The sequence below is a fragment of the Squalius cephalus genome (genome assembly GCF_949319135.1).
Source record: "Squalius cephalus genome assembly, chromosome: 19".
Lineage (NCBI taxonomy): Eukaryota > Metazoa > Chordata > Actinopteri > Cypriniformes > Leuciscidae > Squalius > Squalius cephalus.
The window spans coordinates 33,362,351-33,377,291 of record NC_137140.1 but is presented as its reverse complement, the minus strand read 5'-3'; the positions used below and the strand labels follow the sequence as shown (position 1 = coordinate 33,377,291).

At 33.8% G+C, this 14,941-nt stretch overlaps 1 protein-coding gene across 6 annotated transcripts in view; it reads left to right on the top strand.

The window, feature by feature from the left end:
• Nucleotides 1-14,941, top strand: part of LOC307146835 (uncharacterized protein) — a 123,980-nt gene that overhangs the window by 74,693 nt on the left and 34,346 nt on the right. For 2 of the 6 annotated variants that reach the window (XM_079851139.1, XM_079851144.1), the window contains exons 1-5: nucleotides 6,422-6,630; nucleotides 13,661-13,840; nucleotides 14,112-14,191; nucleotides 14,397-14,687; nucleotides 14,783-14,812. In XM_079851139.1, coding sequence (XP_079707265.1) covers nucleotides 14,122-14,191; nucleotides 14,397-14,687; nucleotides 14,783-14,812 — 391 coding nt within the window. In that variant the 5' untranslated portion in view covers nucleotides 6,422-6,630; nucleotides 13,661-13,840; nucleotides 14,112-14,121. Of the gene's footprint in view, nucleotides 1-791; nucleotides 825-1,379; nucleotides 1,460-1,798; nucleotides 2,096-6,356; nucleotides 6,631-13,660; nucleotides 13,841-14,111; nucleotides 14,192-14,396; nucleotides 14,688-14,782; nucleotides 14,813-14,941 lie in introns of those variants that run through there. The other 4 variants (XM_079851140.1, XM_079851143.1, XM_079851141.1 and 1 more) reach the window with 4 other exon arrangements.

Genomic DNA, 14,941 nt, shown 5'->3' with positions numbered 1-14,941 from the left:
ATATTCTGCAAAAAAAACAAAACAAACAAAAAAAAAAAACCCTGTTTACCTTTGATGGGGGAGAGATTTTGCAGTGGTAGGTTCTCATGGGTGGATAAGGGTTCCTCCAATGAATATAATTGTTTTAAATATCACTTGTTCAAAAGCAGCTTTACTAAACAATGTGCATCACAAAGAAAAAAAAGTGTTCAGGTTAAAATATTAAGCAACAACACCTCATTGATCAGGGGGTTCTGCATTGTAGAACCATTATACTGTATATTCATCTAGGCTATATTAATTTATTAAAAAATATTGACATTTCATATTAAATAGTGTAACACATAGATGACATTGGTAGCTGAACAGAAAGGGAATCCGAGAACGGTAAACAATGATATTTTTAATTTTTTTGTATTTTTTGTAAAGTAATCAATTTGAACTATTATTTGCAAATATCTTTTCATTTTAAAATGTATAATATTACCGTACTAACATATAATAGCCTATATAACATATAATAATATATAAAATATTAAATGTTTAGCTACATCCACACCCTCCTTCATTGTTAAAAGCGAAGCGTCGCGCTGGAATTCACGTTCGGTCTCTGATAATATGTGAACACTTAAGAAGCCTTCTTTGATTTGATTAGTCATCTCAGTTTGCAGTTTGCAAGTCACCGACTGCTGACTAAAAATACAGCGAAATGAACAGCTGTGTTTGTACTGCAGCAACAAGTCATTTTGAAAGTGAAAGTTTAGTAGGCCTAGTCTGTATACAGAGTGAGCTATAGATAGAGTCAGAGTGAATGCACTCACACGCTGAAGACACACAGACCAGAGGTGAGCAACAACTCTCTCTTCAACAGGAAAATAATCTCCTTTATATTTACTAATCCATAACCAGCCACAGGAAAATCTTTAGTACATGGTATTTTTGTATTCTGTGATTTACACATTTTGCAGATTTTTAAACAGGCTAATAGAAAACAGTTTTTCTGCGTGTTTGTGATAAGTTTGTCTTATCAGTGTGTCGATTGATTCTATTTGTTCAGCCAGAGAATACAATACAATAGAAAAATATGTATATCATCAAGTTCAATTTCTGTCGTGGCTCTGTAGATTCAACAGCAATATTATCATGAATGGATCTTTTTCATTGTGTTCTCTGTGCTTTATTGTAGTAAATATTGTGTTTGTATTTTACACTCGTGAGTCTCTTCAACCCCTCTAAATAAATGCATGATTCGTTATGTTGTTTGAAATCTTGCAAAATTATTTAATTAAATTATGACATACTGAGTTTACAGTAAATCATCTCTAATTTAATCTTATTAGTCCTAGTTCTTTAAGTTTCACTCTTGATGCATATTTATATTATTTATTTTTCTATTGCAGAATGAAAAGCATGAATGCTGTAAATGCAGTGCAACTGTTCATTCTGGTTTGGACCTTTACTGCTGTCTGTCAAGCTGATGGTAAGAGAATAAACTTTCCCCTGGAAAGAGTGTGTGAGAATTTTGAGGAGGGAATAAATATAAGATAATGAAGAAAAAAAAGCTAAAAACCTATTAATAGATATCATAACACAAGTTGCTCCTTTTGTATCCAGGTCAGTCCAAGTGTTTATGACTCTGAGTATTTCATCCTTCCAGGGATTAAATTTCAGATTTACTATTTGAACAATTACTTTTGAACATAGGGAAATCCATTACAGTCAGGAGCAGTGCATGTTTCTGCTAATTTGTGTTTTTTTCACTATTTTTTTTATTATTGTTCAGTTGCTGTATTATATGATATACTCTGTTATTTTTCAGTTCACATCAGTGTAAGCTGTGAGGATGTGACTGGATCTGTGGGTGAAGAAGTAACTCTCAACTGCAGCGTCTCTCTGAAGAACTCTGAATGCTGCATTACAGTGTATAAATTTCAATATGCTGAGAAATGTAATGACTCCGCAATCTGTGGAGAAGAGTTTCCTCCTGACTCCTGTGAACAGAGAAACAGCTTCACATGCAGCTTCAGTCCAACTACAGTAATGACGGGAGAATTCAGATTCTTTGTGCAAACAAATTGTGGAAATAAAAGAACAGAATTCACTGTGGATATAACAGGTACAGTATATAATAGTGTTGTTTATAATTCTATAAATGTTTGCAACTGTACATTTATTTTCAATCTACTAACAGTGGTTTAAAATCTGTTCACAGAGACCAGTAAACCTGAAACTGTCATTGAAGATCCTGGTAAGAAAGATATTACTTTCTATTATAATTATTTATTATTGAATACAAATTGGTTAGTAACAGAATACAAGAAGCTGTTAAGTAGTCATTATATAGCTATAAAACAACTTGCTTCTGCTTTTGTTATACACATTACTGTATATAATCAATTAAGCGACACAATTTAACTTTACTTTTGATGTGTAAAGTGACAAATAATTAGATTTCTATTGATGTATTAAACTGATGTAAACTTTTCAGATTTCTGCAGTGTACGTTATGCTGATGTTTAAAATTCAATAAATGTTTGCAACTCTACATTTATTTTCCATCTACTAACATTGTTTTAATATCTGTTCACAGAGAAAATTAAACCTGATAGTCACACTGAAGTTTCTGGTAAGAAAGATATTACATTCTATTATAACTCTTTGTTACAGAGTATGAATTCAGGTTACTTCAGTGGTGGAAAGAGTACTGAAAAAACATACTCGAGTAAAAGTACCATTACATTCCAAAAAATGTAGTGTGAGTAGAGTAAAAAGTAGTTGTCCAAAAAACTACTTGAGTAAGAATAAAAAAGTAGCTTATTTAAAAGTACTCGTGAGCAGTGAGTAGTGAGTACTGAGCTGCGGATTCCCCCTTATAATAAATGCTATGCACTACAATTAATAAAGTAAAAAAACATTGTACATGCTGTAATTCACATTAGAATTTTTTTTTTGTCAGAAAGATTGAAGAATATATATCATCCATCTTTTTAAAAATGCATCAAAATGGTACACTGATCACCATTTAAATCATATTGTTTGATTTTTTTTTTTTTTAAATTAGGCGTAAAGCCACTGAGCCTGAGCATGCTTGTTGCACATAAAATATCAATGTTCATAACTGCAAATAATTCAAAAAAACCTTTAGAAACTCATACAATAGATCGGCATCACACACACCATGAGATGGGTTAAATAGAGAGATTAAAAAATGCCTAATTTCTCTCCAAAACGGTACCAGTTTTTGTGTTCTGATAAAGAAATGAGAATCACTCATATTATCAGTTTACTTCACCTAATGCACTGAAAAAGGCTAAGATCGTGAGCTAACACTAATTACACTGTAATTTCATGCCATTAAATATGTTACAATTTAAATGTAAATGCACATTGTTCTGGGTGGCAACATCCCTTACATTTTACACAGCTACATTTACTCAAATTGTAATGCTGATAATATCATTTGTAAGGAAAATTGTGCATTAAATAGGGAAGTATATCCGGGGAAACTTTTACAAAAGAAACACAAACAAATGCATATCTCTCTGTAGTCTCGGCGAAGCTGTTTTATCAGCAGCATCCACAACAACAGCAACAAATGTTGAACTTCAGAAATGTTATTGCGCAAGTGCACTTGCTAAATGAAGGTGGATTGTATGAAATGGATCAATCAAAAAACGTTGTTTATTATCGAGCTGTAGTCACACACTGACAGAAATGCAGTTCAAGTTAACGCCAAGGTGCGCTGTATACTGAATCTGCTCCTCCAATTTCAGTACAGAAGGTAAAAGTACCGATACATCACTTAAAATGTACTCAAGTAAAAGTAACATTTTTAAACTACTCAAAAAAGTACCATTTCTGAAAAAAAAATGAAAAAAAGTGAGTATTTGTAATTCGTTACTTCACACCACTGCTTACACAACACAGAAAGATGCTTTATAGTTGTTTGAATGTTATGTTTCTGTATAGAGTACATTTAGATATGTGTACAACAGCAGCAGAAATATATTGTGAAGTCTGTGACAGTAACAGTGTTCTTACAGCATTTGAATGCATCTAAAGAGATTACTGAATATTCTTAATTTTATTATAAATCATATTAATCAGGTCGTGGATCTACAGCCCTTATCGTCACTGGTGCTGTTGTAGGCTGTTCCTTCGTCCTCATCGCGATGCAATCTTTTGCGTGAAGAGGTTCAAACGCAACAACCCTTCTGGATTCCAGATGAAATATGAAAGAGGAGCTTCTGCAGAACCAACAATGATGACAGTAAATGTTCAGAGTGAAACTACTTTCATGTAAAGATCATTCAAGTGATAATGTTCAGTTTCATTTTACAATGATAGATCAATATATATTGATCAGACCAATTAATCAGCCAATATTTGGCCATGTTGAGATAATCTGCATCAGATAATAATTCTGCTTTTGTGTTTTCAAAGACTTCAATAATTTGAGTAAAATATTGTTTTTATTTTAGCAGTTTTGAGTGTCATATATCCACATTGCATTTGCCCACTGATTTTCTTTTTAAAAAAGTTTGCATTGTAATTGCATTTATTAAATGATTAAAGTCTCATGATACTCTTAATATTGTCCAAAGTCTCTTTTTAGAATCTTTGATGAACTTTAATGTCTGTGAAGAGAAAACTTTAAGAGTGACAAGTACAAGTTAGTTTGTGGTAATTGGTGATGTAGGAATATAAAGTCAGAAAGCTGATTTCTGCTCAAGTGTTATACATATATGAATATAATGTATTAGGAAGATGCCTCTCTTAAGAACAATGAGGATTTACTTTTAAACTGTAACATATTTAAATATAAGTTTAGCATGTGCTGGATGATGATGATGATGATGATGATGATGATGATGATGATGATGATGATGATGATGATGCTTTGGCCAATGTGTTTTTATAGGAAATAAATAGAAACATTTGCTAATTTGTTATAGCACAAAATTACAAATATTAAATTAGGGGTAAGATGATCCCTACTGGATAAACTTTTACAGAGTTTATAATTTACTTTTGATATAATTCTTATTCATATTTATATATTGTTTAACTGGCATTAATGTAAAATAATAAATCAGCTATATTGTATTTAAAATTGTATTTTGACATTTAGTTAAATAATTGAATAACCAATGACTATGAGACTATAACCAATGAGAATCCCAGTAACAGAGATTAATCTGAATGGTAAAATTATTCTAGGACTTACATACATGCTAATGAATATTTCCATATTTAATTGCCCATATTTTAATCGAAGATGTGTCTTAATAGAAACATTGAAAGCGATTTGAATGAATTCAATCAATTAACAGATAGGTTTTAATAAAAGCAAAGATGTCTGTAATGTACATCTAATTTAAAAAAAAACAAAAACATTAATTAAAGTATTAAGTCTAAACATAATAACATGCATAAAACTAACATGACACTTATTATCTTTTTACGTACAAATATAAACTATAACTTTTACTCCACAAATCCAGAAAAACACTAATGTATCCACAAATCACTCATTAACAAATAGACACAAAAATCTTTGATATTCAACACAACAGTGTCATTGATCACCATTATCCTGCGACACAAAATTAGATCAATTATCCTTAACTTTGTTTCGGCTGACTAAATCTCACAAATGTTAATATTCAGATGAAATGACAAAATTTAAAATATCATAGTCATTCATTAAAAGTGTTCTATTGTCTATCTATTGTCAGGAGAAAATCATTTTGCCTCATGTTACCCAGCTGTTGCAATGCATTCTCCTGCCAGCAGAGGGCGTGTCCGGCTGAGATTAAATATTTGTCTTTGACCAATATAATTATCAGATGAAACTGATGTTTTTATAGACTGAAAGTGAAGGAACAACCACTTTTTTTTTCTTTGAAGTTTCTTTTATTCTTTCACTTTGCTCCTGGTCTTTCATACAGTATGTTGTTCGCTTGTAAAAAGTTCTGTAAGGAGCGTGTTTACTTTGTACAGCCTCTCTTTATAACTAGAGACTAGATACATAGGCTAAATAAATAACAGACTATGATGAAATGCACCAAAAATCCCGCTGTTTTATTAAGTATTAAAACAGCACTAGGTCAATTAAATCAGATTTTTTAACAGTTACTGATGCTTTACTTGATTTTCACATGTTAGATCAAAACATTTTTTTAAATAGTAAACTTTTTTAAAAGGGTTTCTAGAGGTCATTTTCAGGGTGTTGATGTGATACACATAAAGTATATACACAACTGTTAAGTTTTTTCTAAGTTATTCGGCTTTTCCTTATGCAGTTCCGATTAACAAGTGTATATTGATTCACATGGACAGAATTTAAAAAAAGGACTCTTATTTTGTTATTCTGTGGAGAGCGTGCCATTGCCTCAGCAGAGGAGCTGCAAAAGACCTGGCACTGTTTGTCAGAGTTTAATTCTTGAACTGATTCCCTGTCGCGTGATGCTGAAGGTTTGATCTCAGTGCTGGAGACCCGAATGGATTAAGATGTGCGAGACAGACAGAAGTAATTAGCACTGCTATTCAGGGAATGGATTAACCATTTTCCCCCCCTTTTTTTTCTGAGTGACACACAAAAACAGTAAAGTCTCATATCTCCAAAGCTACAGCAAGGAGAGCCAAAAGGTATGTATCGTTTGATAGATTTTTTTTTAGAAAATAAATTCATTACATTTGGACATTCTCATACTAAGAAAATGCTAAAAAAAAAGAAAAGAAAAAAAAAAGAATATATATATATATATATAATTTTACATTTATCTTTCTTATTTGACCATCAGTAACTCAGGAAGGGAATAAGGTAGGAGGAAGGTTTTTGGTGAAGTTCCCCTTCATGTGGGCTTCATTTGGATACATTTTCTGGTGATACCATGCATAAAGTATAGGCTAATCAAAAGTGAAAGCATTAGGAACCAGGTAGGTTTTTTTTTGCACTTACAGCTGGAAGGCATTTTTTAAAATGTTGTTCCTCCGTGAGGAATATCCCGTGATCGTTCTCACTTGATGTGTGTGTCTATTTAAATGAAAGTTAACGCCATGTTTCATGTCGCAGTTTCTCCCGGAGCTCGTTATAATTTGTTGTTTTATTTAACATGTACTATTATTAATGTTAATTAGAAGATGTTTTAAGATATTTTGTTATAATTATAATAAAAATGTTATAATTGGGGGAAAAAAGTTTCACAATGCATATTTGTTAACTATGACAGGTTTAAAGGAGAACTCCGGTCAATTTTAACATTGAGCTCATTTTAGTGTAAATTTGGAGTGCTGTCAGTACAGAGAACAACGACAAAAATCGGTGTTGCCTACACCGTGTTATCCTCTTTTTAAAATTTGCACCCTGTTGACTTCAATGGGGCAAGTTTTAAACCTGCTTTTAGCCTCTTAACATCCTTGATGTGTCATTACAAGTGCCCAGCCAATGTGAGTGATTCCTTCAGAGTGAACGCGGGTCAATCTGACTGCTGTAGATGTGAAAGATATGAATAAAAGTGATGTTAATTCAGCCAGCGCTCATACCTGTATTTACTTCCTGTTTTCGGTCGAAGTCCACAGTATTGGTTTTTTTTTTTTTTTTTTTTTTTTTTAATGAACAAAAAGCACAGGGGATACATGCATCAAGCACAACAAATAAATTAAGATACAAAAAATAAGACAATAAATTCAAAGTAATTCAAGGCAGTAGCCTACGTAAGGGATAGTTCACAAAACATTCATAGAAACTACAAATAGAAAAAAAATAAAAATAAAATAATACACATACATATACACATACACATATAAATAAATTAGGGATAGGCCTACATAAATAAATAATCTTCAGAAAATCAGGAGGTAGTTTATAATGAAACCATAATTTTTTTGAGCAACAAAGAAGTTTTAGCAGCTTTCTTATTAGCTGATAAACAAAGAGAGTCATAAAATATTTTTAAATCGACACAAAAAAGTTTAAAATTGGGCTTAGAATCAGTAACTTTACATTTATGAAGATGAAATTTGCCACATAAAGTAAGCAGTTTTAATCTGTCATCCATCTCCCTTGACCCGGAGTCCCAAATCAAAAACAGCACATTCATAACCTCAAAAGTAAAGAGTTTGTAATAAGCAGAGAAAATAAGCCAGGCTACTTTTTTCCAGAACTCCTTTGCAAAATCACATTCAAAAAACAAATGTGGTATTGTTTCAAGATTAGAATTACAGAATGTGCATTGTGAAGAGATGTCTAATTTAAACTTAGAAAGAAAAGAGTTACAGGGATAGTAATTATGTAGAATTTTAAAGTAAAGCTCTTTCCACTTATTTGGTAACAGAAACTTATTAACGCCAGTCCATATATTAATGGTAGAAAAAGAAGGATAATTTAATTTCCATTTGAAAAAAGCTTTGGGATGACAGCTGATCTTCCCAATGAGAAATCTTCTAATCCAAAAATTGTTACATTTGACATTGGAAAGCTCCAAACCTCCAATAGACAACCGGGGCATTTCACAAACGGATACTCTGTAGCTACAGTATGACCTTACCATATGCAAAAGTTTAGGTGAAATAGAATTAATAACCCAGTTATATACTTTAGGTGAGGAATCCACTCCAAACAGGTTAATAAATTCATTGTAGGAATAAAAGCTGCCATCCTTCTTCAACAAATCCAAAACAAAAACTACACCTTTGTCAACCCAATCCTTAATAAACACAGATTTTTTTCCACGCAGCACATTCTGATTGTTCCATATAATACTTCTATGAGGGGAAAAATTGTGGCAAAAGGCAAGCTTACAGGCCTCCAGGGCTTGCTTATGAAAATTAGCAAGCTTGAACGGAAGTTTGTTGCATTTAAAATCGCAAGACAATAAAAAATTTAACCCTCCACATTTTTCAAAGATAACTTTAGGTATGTGAAACCATAACAAATTAGAATCAGCATTCAGGCAGTGTTTAATCCAGCCAATCTTGAAAACCTGATTGAGAGTACTGAAGTCCAAAGCATTCACACCTCCCTCCAAAGTATTCCTTATCAGAGTCTTCCTTTTAACATACTCAGTTTTATTTTTCCACAAGAATTTAAATAGTATAAAGTCGATAGATGAGCAAGTTTTCGGGTCGACATATAAGGACAAAGCTGGGTAAACAATCCTAGAAATGCCTTCAGCTTTAGCTATCAAAACACGACCATAGATAGTTAAATTTCTTTGTAGCCAGCAATTGAAGACATTCTTTAATTTTTTTGTCCGCTGTGAAAAATTATCTAAAATTCTATCTTTGGGTGATTTACTTATTAAAATACCTAAATATCTAACAGAACTTTTGACCTCAATACCTTCTATATGACCTTTATCAAGACTGTGAATAGGTAAAATTTCACTTTTATTTCGATTAACAGTGAGACCAGAAGCATCAGAAAATGTTTTTAAAGCTTCCAAAATAACAGGAACCTGTTTCTCATCTTTTAAAAACAAACAAGTGTCATCTGCCAGTTGACTAATTAGAAAAGTGTGTTCAGCTACTACAATACCCTGAACATCTACACAGTGAGTAATAAAAATATTAAGAAACTCTGTGACTAATAAAAACAAAAATGGTGAAAAAGGACACCCTTGTCTGATGCCCCTGCTAATCGTAAACCGGGGAGAAACACCATTCACCACATTGCTGTTAATATTTTTGTAAAAAGTCTGAACTATTCTAATAAAGGAAGAGCCAAAACCAAATTTGCGCAAAGATTCAAACATAAACTCATGCTCGACCGTGTCAAAGGCCTTGCAAAAATCTAAAAATAAAATGATTGCACTATCGTTGATCAATTCATTATAATCTAACATATCTAAAACAAGCCGAATGTTATTTGCTATATGCCTACCTTTCATAAAGCCAGATTGGGAAACTGAGACAATTTCTTCTAAGCATGGTTTCAATCTATTTGCGTAAAGAGAAGCTAACAATTTATAATCCGAATTAAGTAAAGTAATTGGGCGCCAATTATCTAAATATGAAGAATCTTTGTTTGGCTTAGGGATTAAAGTGATCAATCCCTGCTTCATGGACTCAGTTAATTCACCTTTCTTTATACAGTCTTTAAAAACTTCCAAAACAAGTTTTTTTATGTCTTGCCAAAAGGTCCTATAAAATTCAAAAGGCAGTCCATCTGGACCAGGGCTTTTATTGAAAGGGGCTTTCAGGATAATCCTATCCAACTCTTCCATAGTCAAGTCCATCTCACAAGACGACCGATTTCCATCACTTATAATAGGTGTGAATGCTTGAACCCTCTCAAAAAAACTATCTGCAAACTGAGGTTTAAATGAAGAAGAATAAAGCTGTGAATAAAAATTGGAAACAAAATTAGAAACTCTAGCTTCATCTGTGACCAAATTGCCCTCAATATTTAGAGAAATTATTTTCTTAGATTTCCCTCTTTTCTTTTCTAAATTAAAAAAATATGCTGAATTTTTTTCTCCGAATTCTAGCCACTTTACTCTGGATCTAATAAAAGCACCCTTAGCCTTTTCTGCATAAAAGTTATTTAATTCTTCTTTAAGGTTGTGCAGTTTTACTGTATCATCTTCACTTGTCTGTGGCTTGCCTAAAATTTGATTCATTTCATTTAATATAGAGGTATACTTTAAAGATTTTGTCTTAGCTAACCGTTTACTAAATTGAATAGAGAATTTTCTACATTCGTATTTAAACATTTCCCAATTAGATAATATTGAAACACCAGGTTTTGCTTCAAATTCATCAATGATGCTCTTAATACCTAAACAAAAAGAGGGAATCTGTAGTAGAGAACAATTTAGTTTCCAATATCCAGGGTTTCTGTGACACTCAGTACCAGAATCAGATAAAATAAGATCGATAAAAGCATGATCTGTGAGAGGAGCAGGACAGATACTGCTGGACTCAATAAAAGAAGATATAAAGTCTGATGTAAGCCAGTAATCTATACGCGATTTTCTTGAGAGATCTTTATTAAACCAAGTATATGAACAATCTTTATCATGCATAAACCTGTAAGCATCCAAAAGTGAAAGGTTACCACAAAAATCATTAATAATAGTGTTACATCTGCATGACTCTCGTTTTGGGGGAAATATATCCAGACATAGGTCAGGAGCTTCATTAAAATCTCCTCCAACTATTACTGCAGCAGATGGATATTTACCTTTTAAATCAAGAATTTTAGAAGACAGATCCTGAAAAAATATGCTATTTTGTGAATGATTATTAAAGCCATAAACATTAACCAAGATAAAGAAAAAATCCCCTAGAAGAATGATAGCAATAATCCATCTACCCTTGGCAGAAGAGAAGGACTGCAGAATCGAGCCGCTAAAATTACGGTCAAATAAAATCAAAACTCCAGCGGAGTGATTAGTACCATGACAAAATAAAACCTTACTTCCCCACTGATTGCGCCAAAAGGTTTCATCTTCATAACAAGAATGTGTTTCTTGGAAAAAATAAACATCCCTTTTCTGTGACGTACAAAATAAAAACAAGGCCTTGCGTTTAGATAAATCACGAATCCCCCGTACATTAAGAGAAAAACAAGACAGTTTAACCATGAACAATAACAAAACAAGAAAAATAAAATAAAAAGTACTAACGTTATACAACTACAATCGTAACAAAGTTTCGAAATGCAATAACCTACAATTAAAGTGCAAAACTTGAAACGTATCCATACCCCTTACTAACGGGTTATGCTATCTGTTAAGTCCCCTCCTTTGCTTACCTTTACATATAACGTTAACGCTTTAACAGATTTGTCAGTGTTTTGCGAAAGTCAATAGCCTAATTATTTCGCCAATCACTTCAGTCAAAACGGCATTGAACATCCATGGCATTTGTTTTCGACCTCCAGCGTCCTAAAAAATATCAGACATCGTCCGCAGAAATCCTCCTTCCATCCACGATAGCATTTGGTCCCCTGAAGCCAGCACAGCGACCCTCCTTTCGGGCTTTCTCCACCAAAGGCCACAGCTTGTTCCGTGCTTCCTTCGTCCTCTGCGTCAGGTCCTCTGAGATCCTAATCTTTTTCTGTTTGAGCACTTCTGATCTTCTTGCATCAGCCCAGATATGATCGCGGTGAGATCGAGAGAGAAATTGTACAATTATCGTGCGAGGGCGTGCATTGCCCAGTTTAGGGCCAAGCCTGTGCGCAACATCAATCGAAGACTGCAGAACATCTGCTAAGCCTGGTGACACCTGAAGAAAAATGTCCATTATTTCCATCTTGACATTCTCCCCATCTTTTTCCAACACACCCGAAATCCTCAGATTCCAACGCCTCTTGTAGGCATCCAGCTCATCCACTTTATCCCATAAGCGTTTATTTTCTGCAGCCAGTGAAGACAGCTGGGAGTCCATTTGACCAGTTTTAACAGCTGTATTCTCTGATTTTGTATCAACGGCGTCAACCCGTGTTGTGAGATCGGAAATGAGGGTGGAATTGGATGCAACTGATTTCTCGATCTCCAGAAGTTTCTCCATAAAGTCATCCTGTTTCTTACCCAGTCTCTCTATTGCTTCCAGCAAAACGGCATTTGAAGGATCTGAGGCCGGGCGTCGCATTTTCGGTAAAGGGCTTGCCGCTGGAGACTCGGGAAGACACACATCCAATGAATCCAAATCACGGGCACTTTTGGGATAATTATGCGTACGTTTAACACTTTCAGATTTCGGGATATCGTCCAACTCCATCACGACGCCACGTTAACGATCGTTGAGGGAAAAAAAATAGGAATTCGCAAAACACAGTATCTTTTATGTAAGGGGAGCGTGAACAAAATTAAAATCAGCGCATTGAGGACAAAATAGTCTTTAAAGGGGAAGAAAAAACAAGTTTTGTACAAACTTCAGGTAAGAGACAAGAAAATGTGACCTACACCGACGCCATCTTGATGACGCTCCCTCGAAGTCCACAGTAGTGATTGTCGAGTTCACGCGCGTGATCATAGGTAACTAAGCAACAGTGGAGACTCGTCTTGAACTCGACAATCGAAAACAGGAAGTAAATACAGGTATGTGCGCTGGCTGAATTAACTTCATTTTTATTCATATCTTTCACATCTACTGCAGTCAGATTGACCCGCGTTCACTCTGAAGGAATCACTCACATTGGCTGGGCACTTGTAATGACACATCAAGGATGTTAAGAGCCTAAAAGCAGGTTTAAAACTTGCCCCATTGAAGTCAACAGGGTGCAAATTTTAAAAAGAGGATAACACGGTGTAGGCAACACCGATTTTTGTCGTTGTTCTCTGTACTGACAGCACTCCAAATTTACAAAAAAATGAGCTCAATAATAAAACTGACCGGAGTTCTCCTTTAAGGGGTTAACTATGGATAGCAATCTATTAAAAACCTGTTTAACTTTGATGAGGGAGAGATTGACAAGTTCTTTATCGGTGGATAAGGTTTCCTCCATTGAGTTTAATGCCTTACAAAGAAGAAAAATGTCTGTGTTTGTTAATTTGTGCAATAGTAAAGGGAAACAACAACACCGCCTAGACTCTTTGAATGGCAGTCATGCGTATTACTATTATAGTATTGAAGAGTAGAGCCATCAAGTCCAAGTTACTAAAATCCTTGACATATTAAACCGAGTAATAATAAGCAATGATTCTGATAGATTTATGGTTATATTCACTAGGAGGATGACTGACAGCACCGACTGCTGGCCAAAAATACAGCGAAATGAACGGCTGACTTTGTCCTGAGAGCAACAAGTCATTTTGAAAGTGAAAGTAATAGCCTGTATTTATACACTGGTGATCGCTGTAGAGAGAGTCAGAGTGAATGAACTCACTCGCTGAAGACACACAGACCAGAGGTGAGCAATAACTCTCTCTCGACAGAAAAATAATATCCTTTATATTTACTAATCCATACTCTATGTTCAAATGATGGCAGACTTGTTGTTTTTGGTTGATCTATTCCTAATGGACTTGATTTAATCCAAGCAAACTTTTGCTGATAAATTCTGATGTTTCTGCTCAACTTTCAGTAAATCGTCTTAATCTACTATTTAATCTCTAGCACTTTCTTATTAGTTGTAGTTGTTTAAGCAACTTAAACTTTCTGTCATTATTTTTCTATTGCAGAATCAAAAGCATGAATGCTGTAAATGCAGTGCAACTGTTCATTCTGGTTTGGACTTTTACTGCTGTCTGTCAAGCTGATGGTAAGAGAATAAACTTTCCCATAGAAAGAGTGTGTGAGAATTTTAAGAAGGGACTAAATTCTAAAATAATGGAAAATGTTTTGGTTCATATATAAACAAAAAAATAAAGATGCACAATATTCAGTGGAAGTGAATCTGATTTTCCAGACATTTTTTTATTATTATTCAGTTGCTGTATTATATGATATATTCTGTTATTTTTCAGATGACATCAGTGTAAGATGTGAGGATGTGACTGGATCTGTGAGGAAAGAAGTAACTTTCACCTGCAGCGTCTCTCTGAAGAACTCTGGATGCTACATTATATTCTATAAGTTTCAATACCCTGAGATCCATAAAGAATCAGATATCTGTAAACAAACTGTTTCTAAAGGCTCACAGAGAAACAGCTTCACATGCAGCTTCAGTCCATCTACAGTAATGATGGAAAAATTTAGATTCTTTGTGCAAACAAATTGGGGAATTAAAAGAACAGAATTCACTGTGGATATAACAGGTACAGTATTTAATACTGCTGTTTATAATTCAATAAATGTTTGCAACTGTACTTTTATTTATTTTATCTACTAACTGGTTTAAAATCTGTTTTAGAAACTGTCACTGAAGATCCTGGAAAGAAAGGTAATATATGTTATTATACCACGGGTTGAATGCTTGATACTGATTGGTTGACGAATGTTCCAAGGTGTGAAATTATTTTAATCGACCACATTACAGTTCCATATAAATGTCTTGAAATAAAAGACCTGT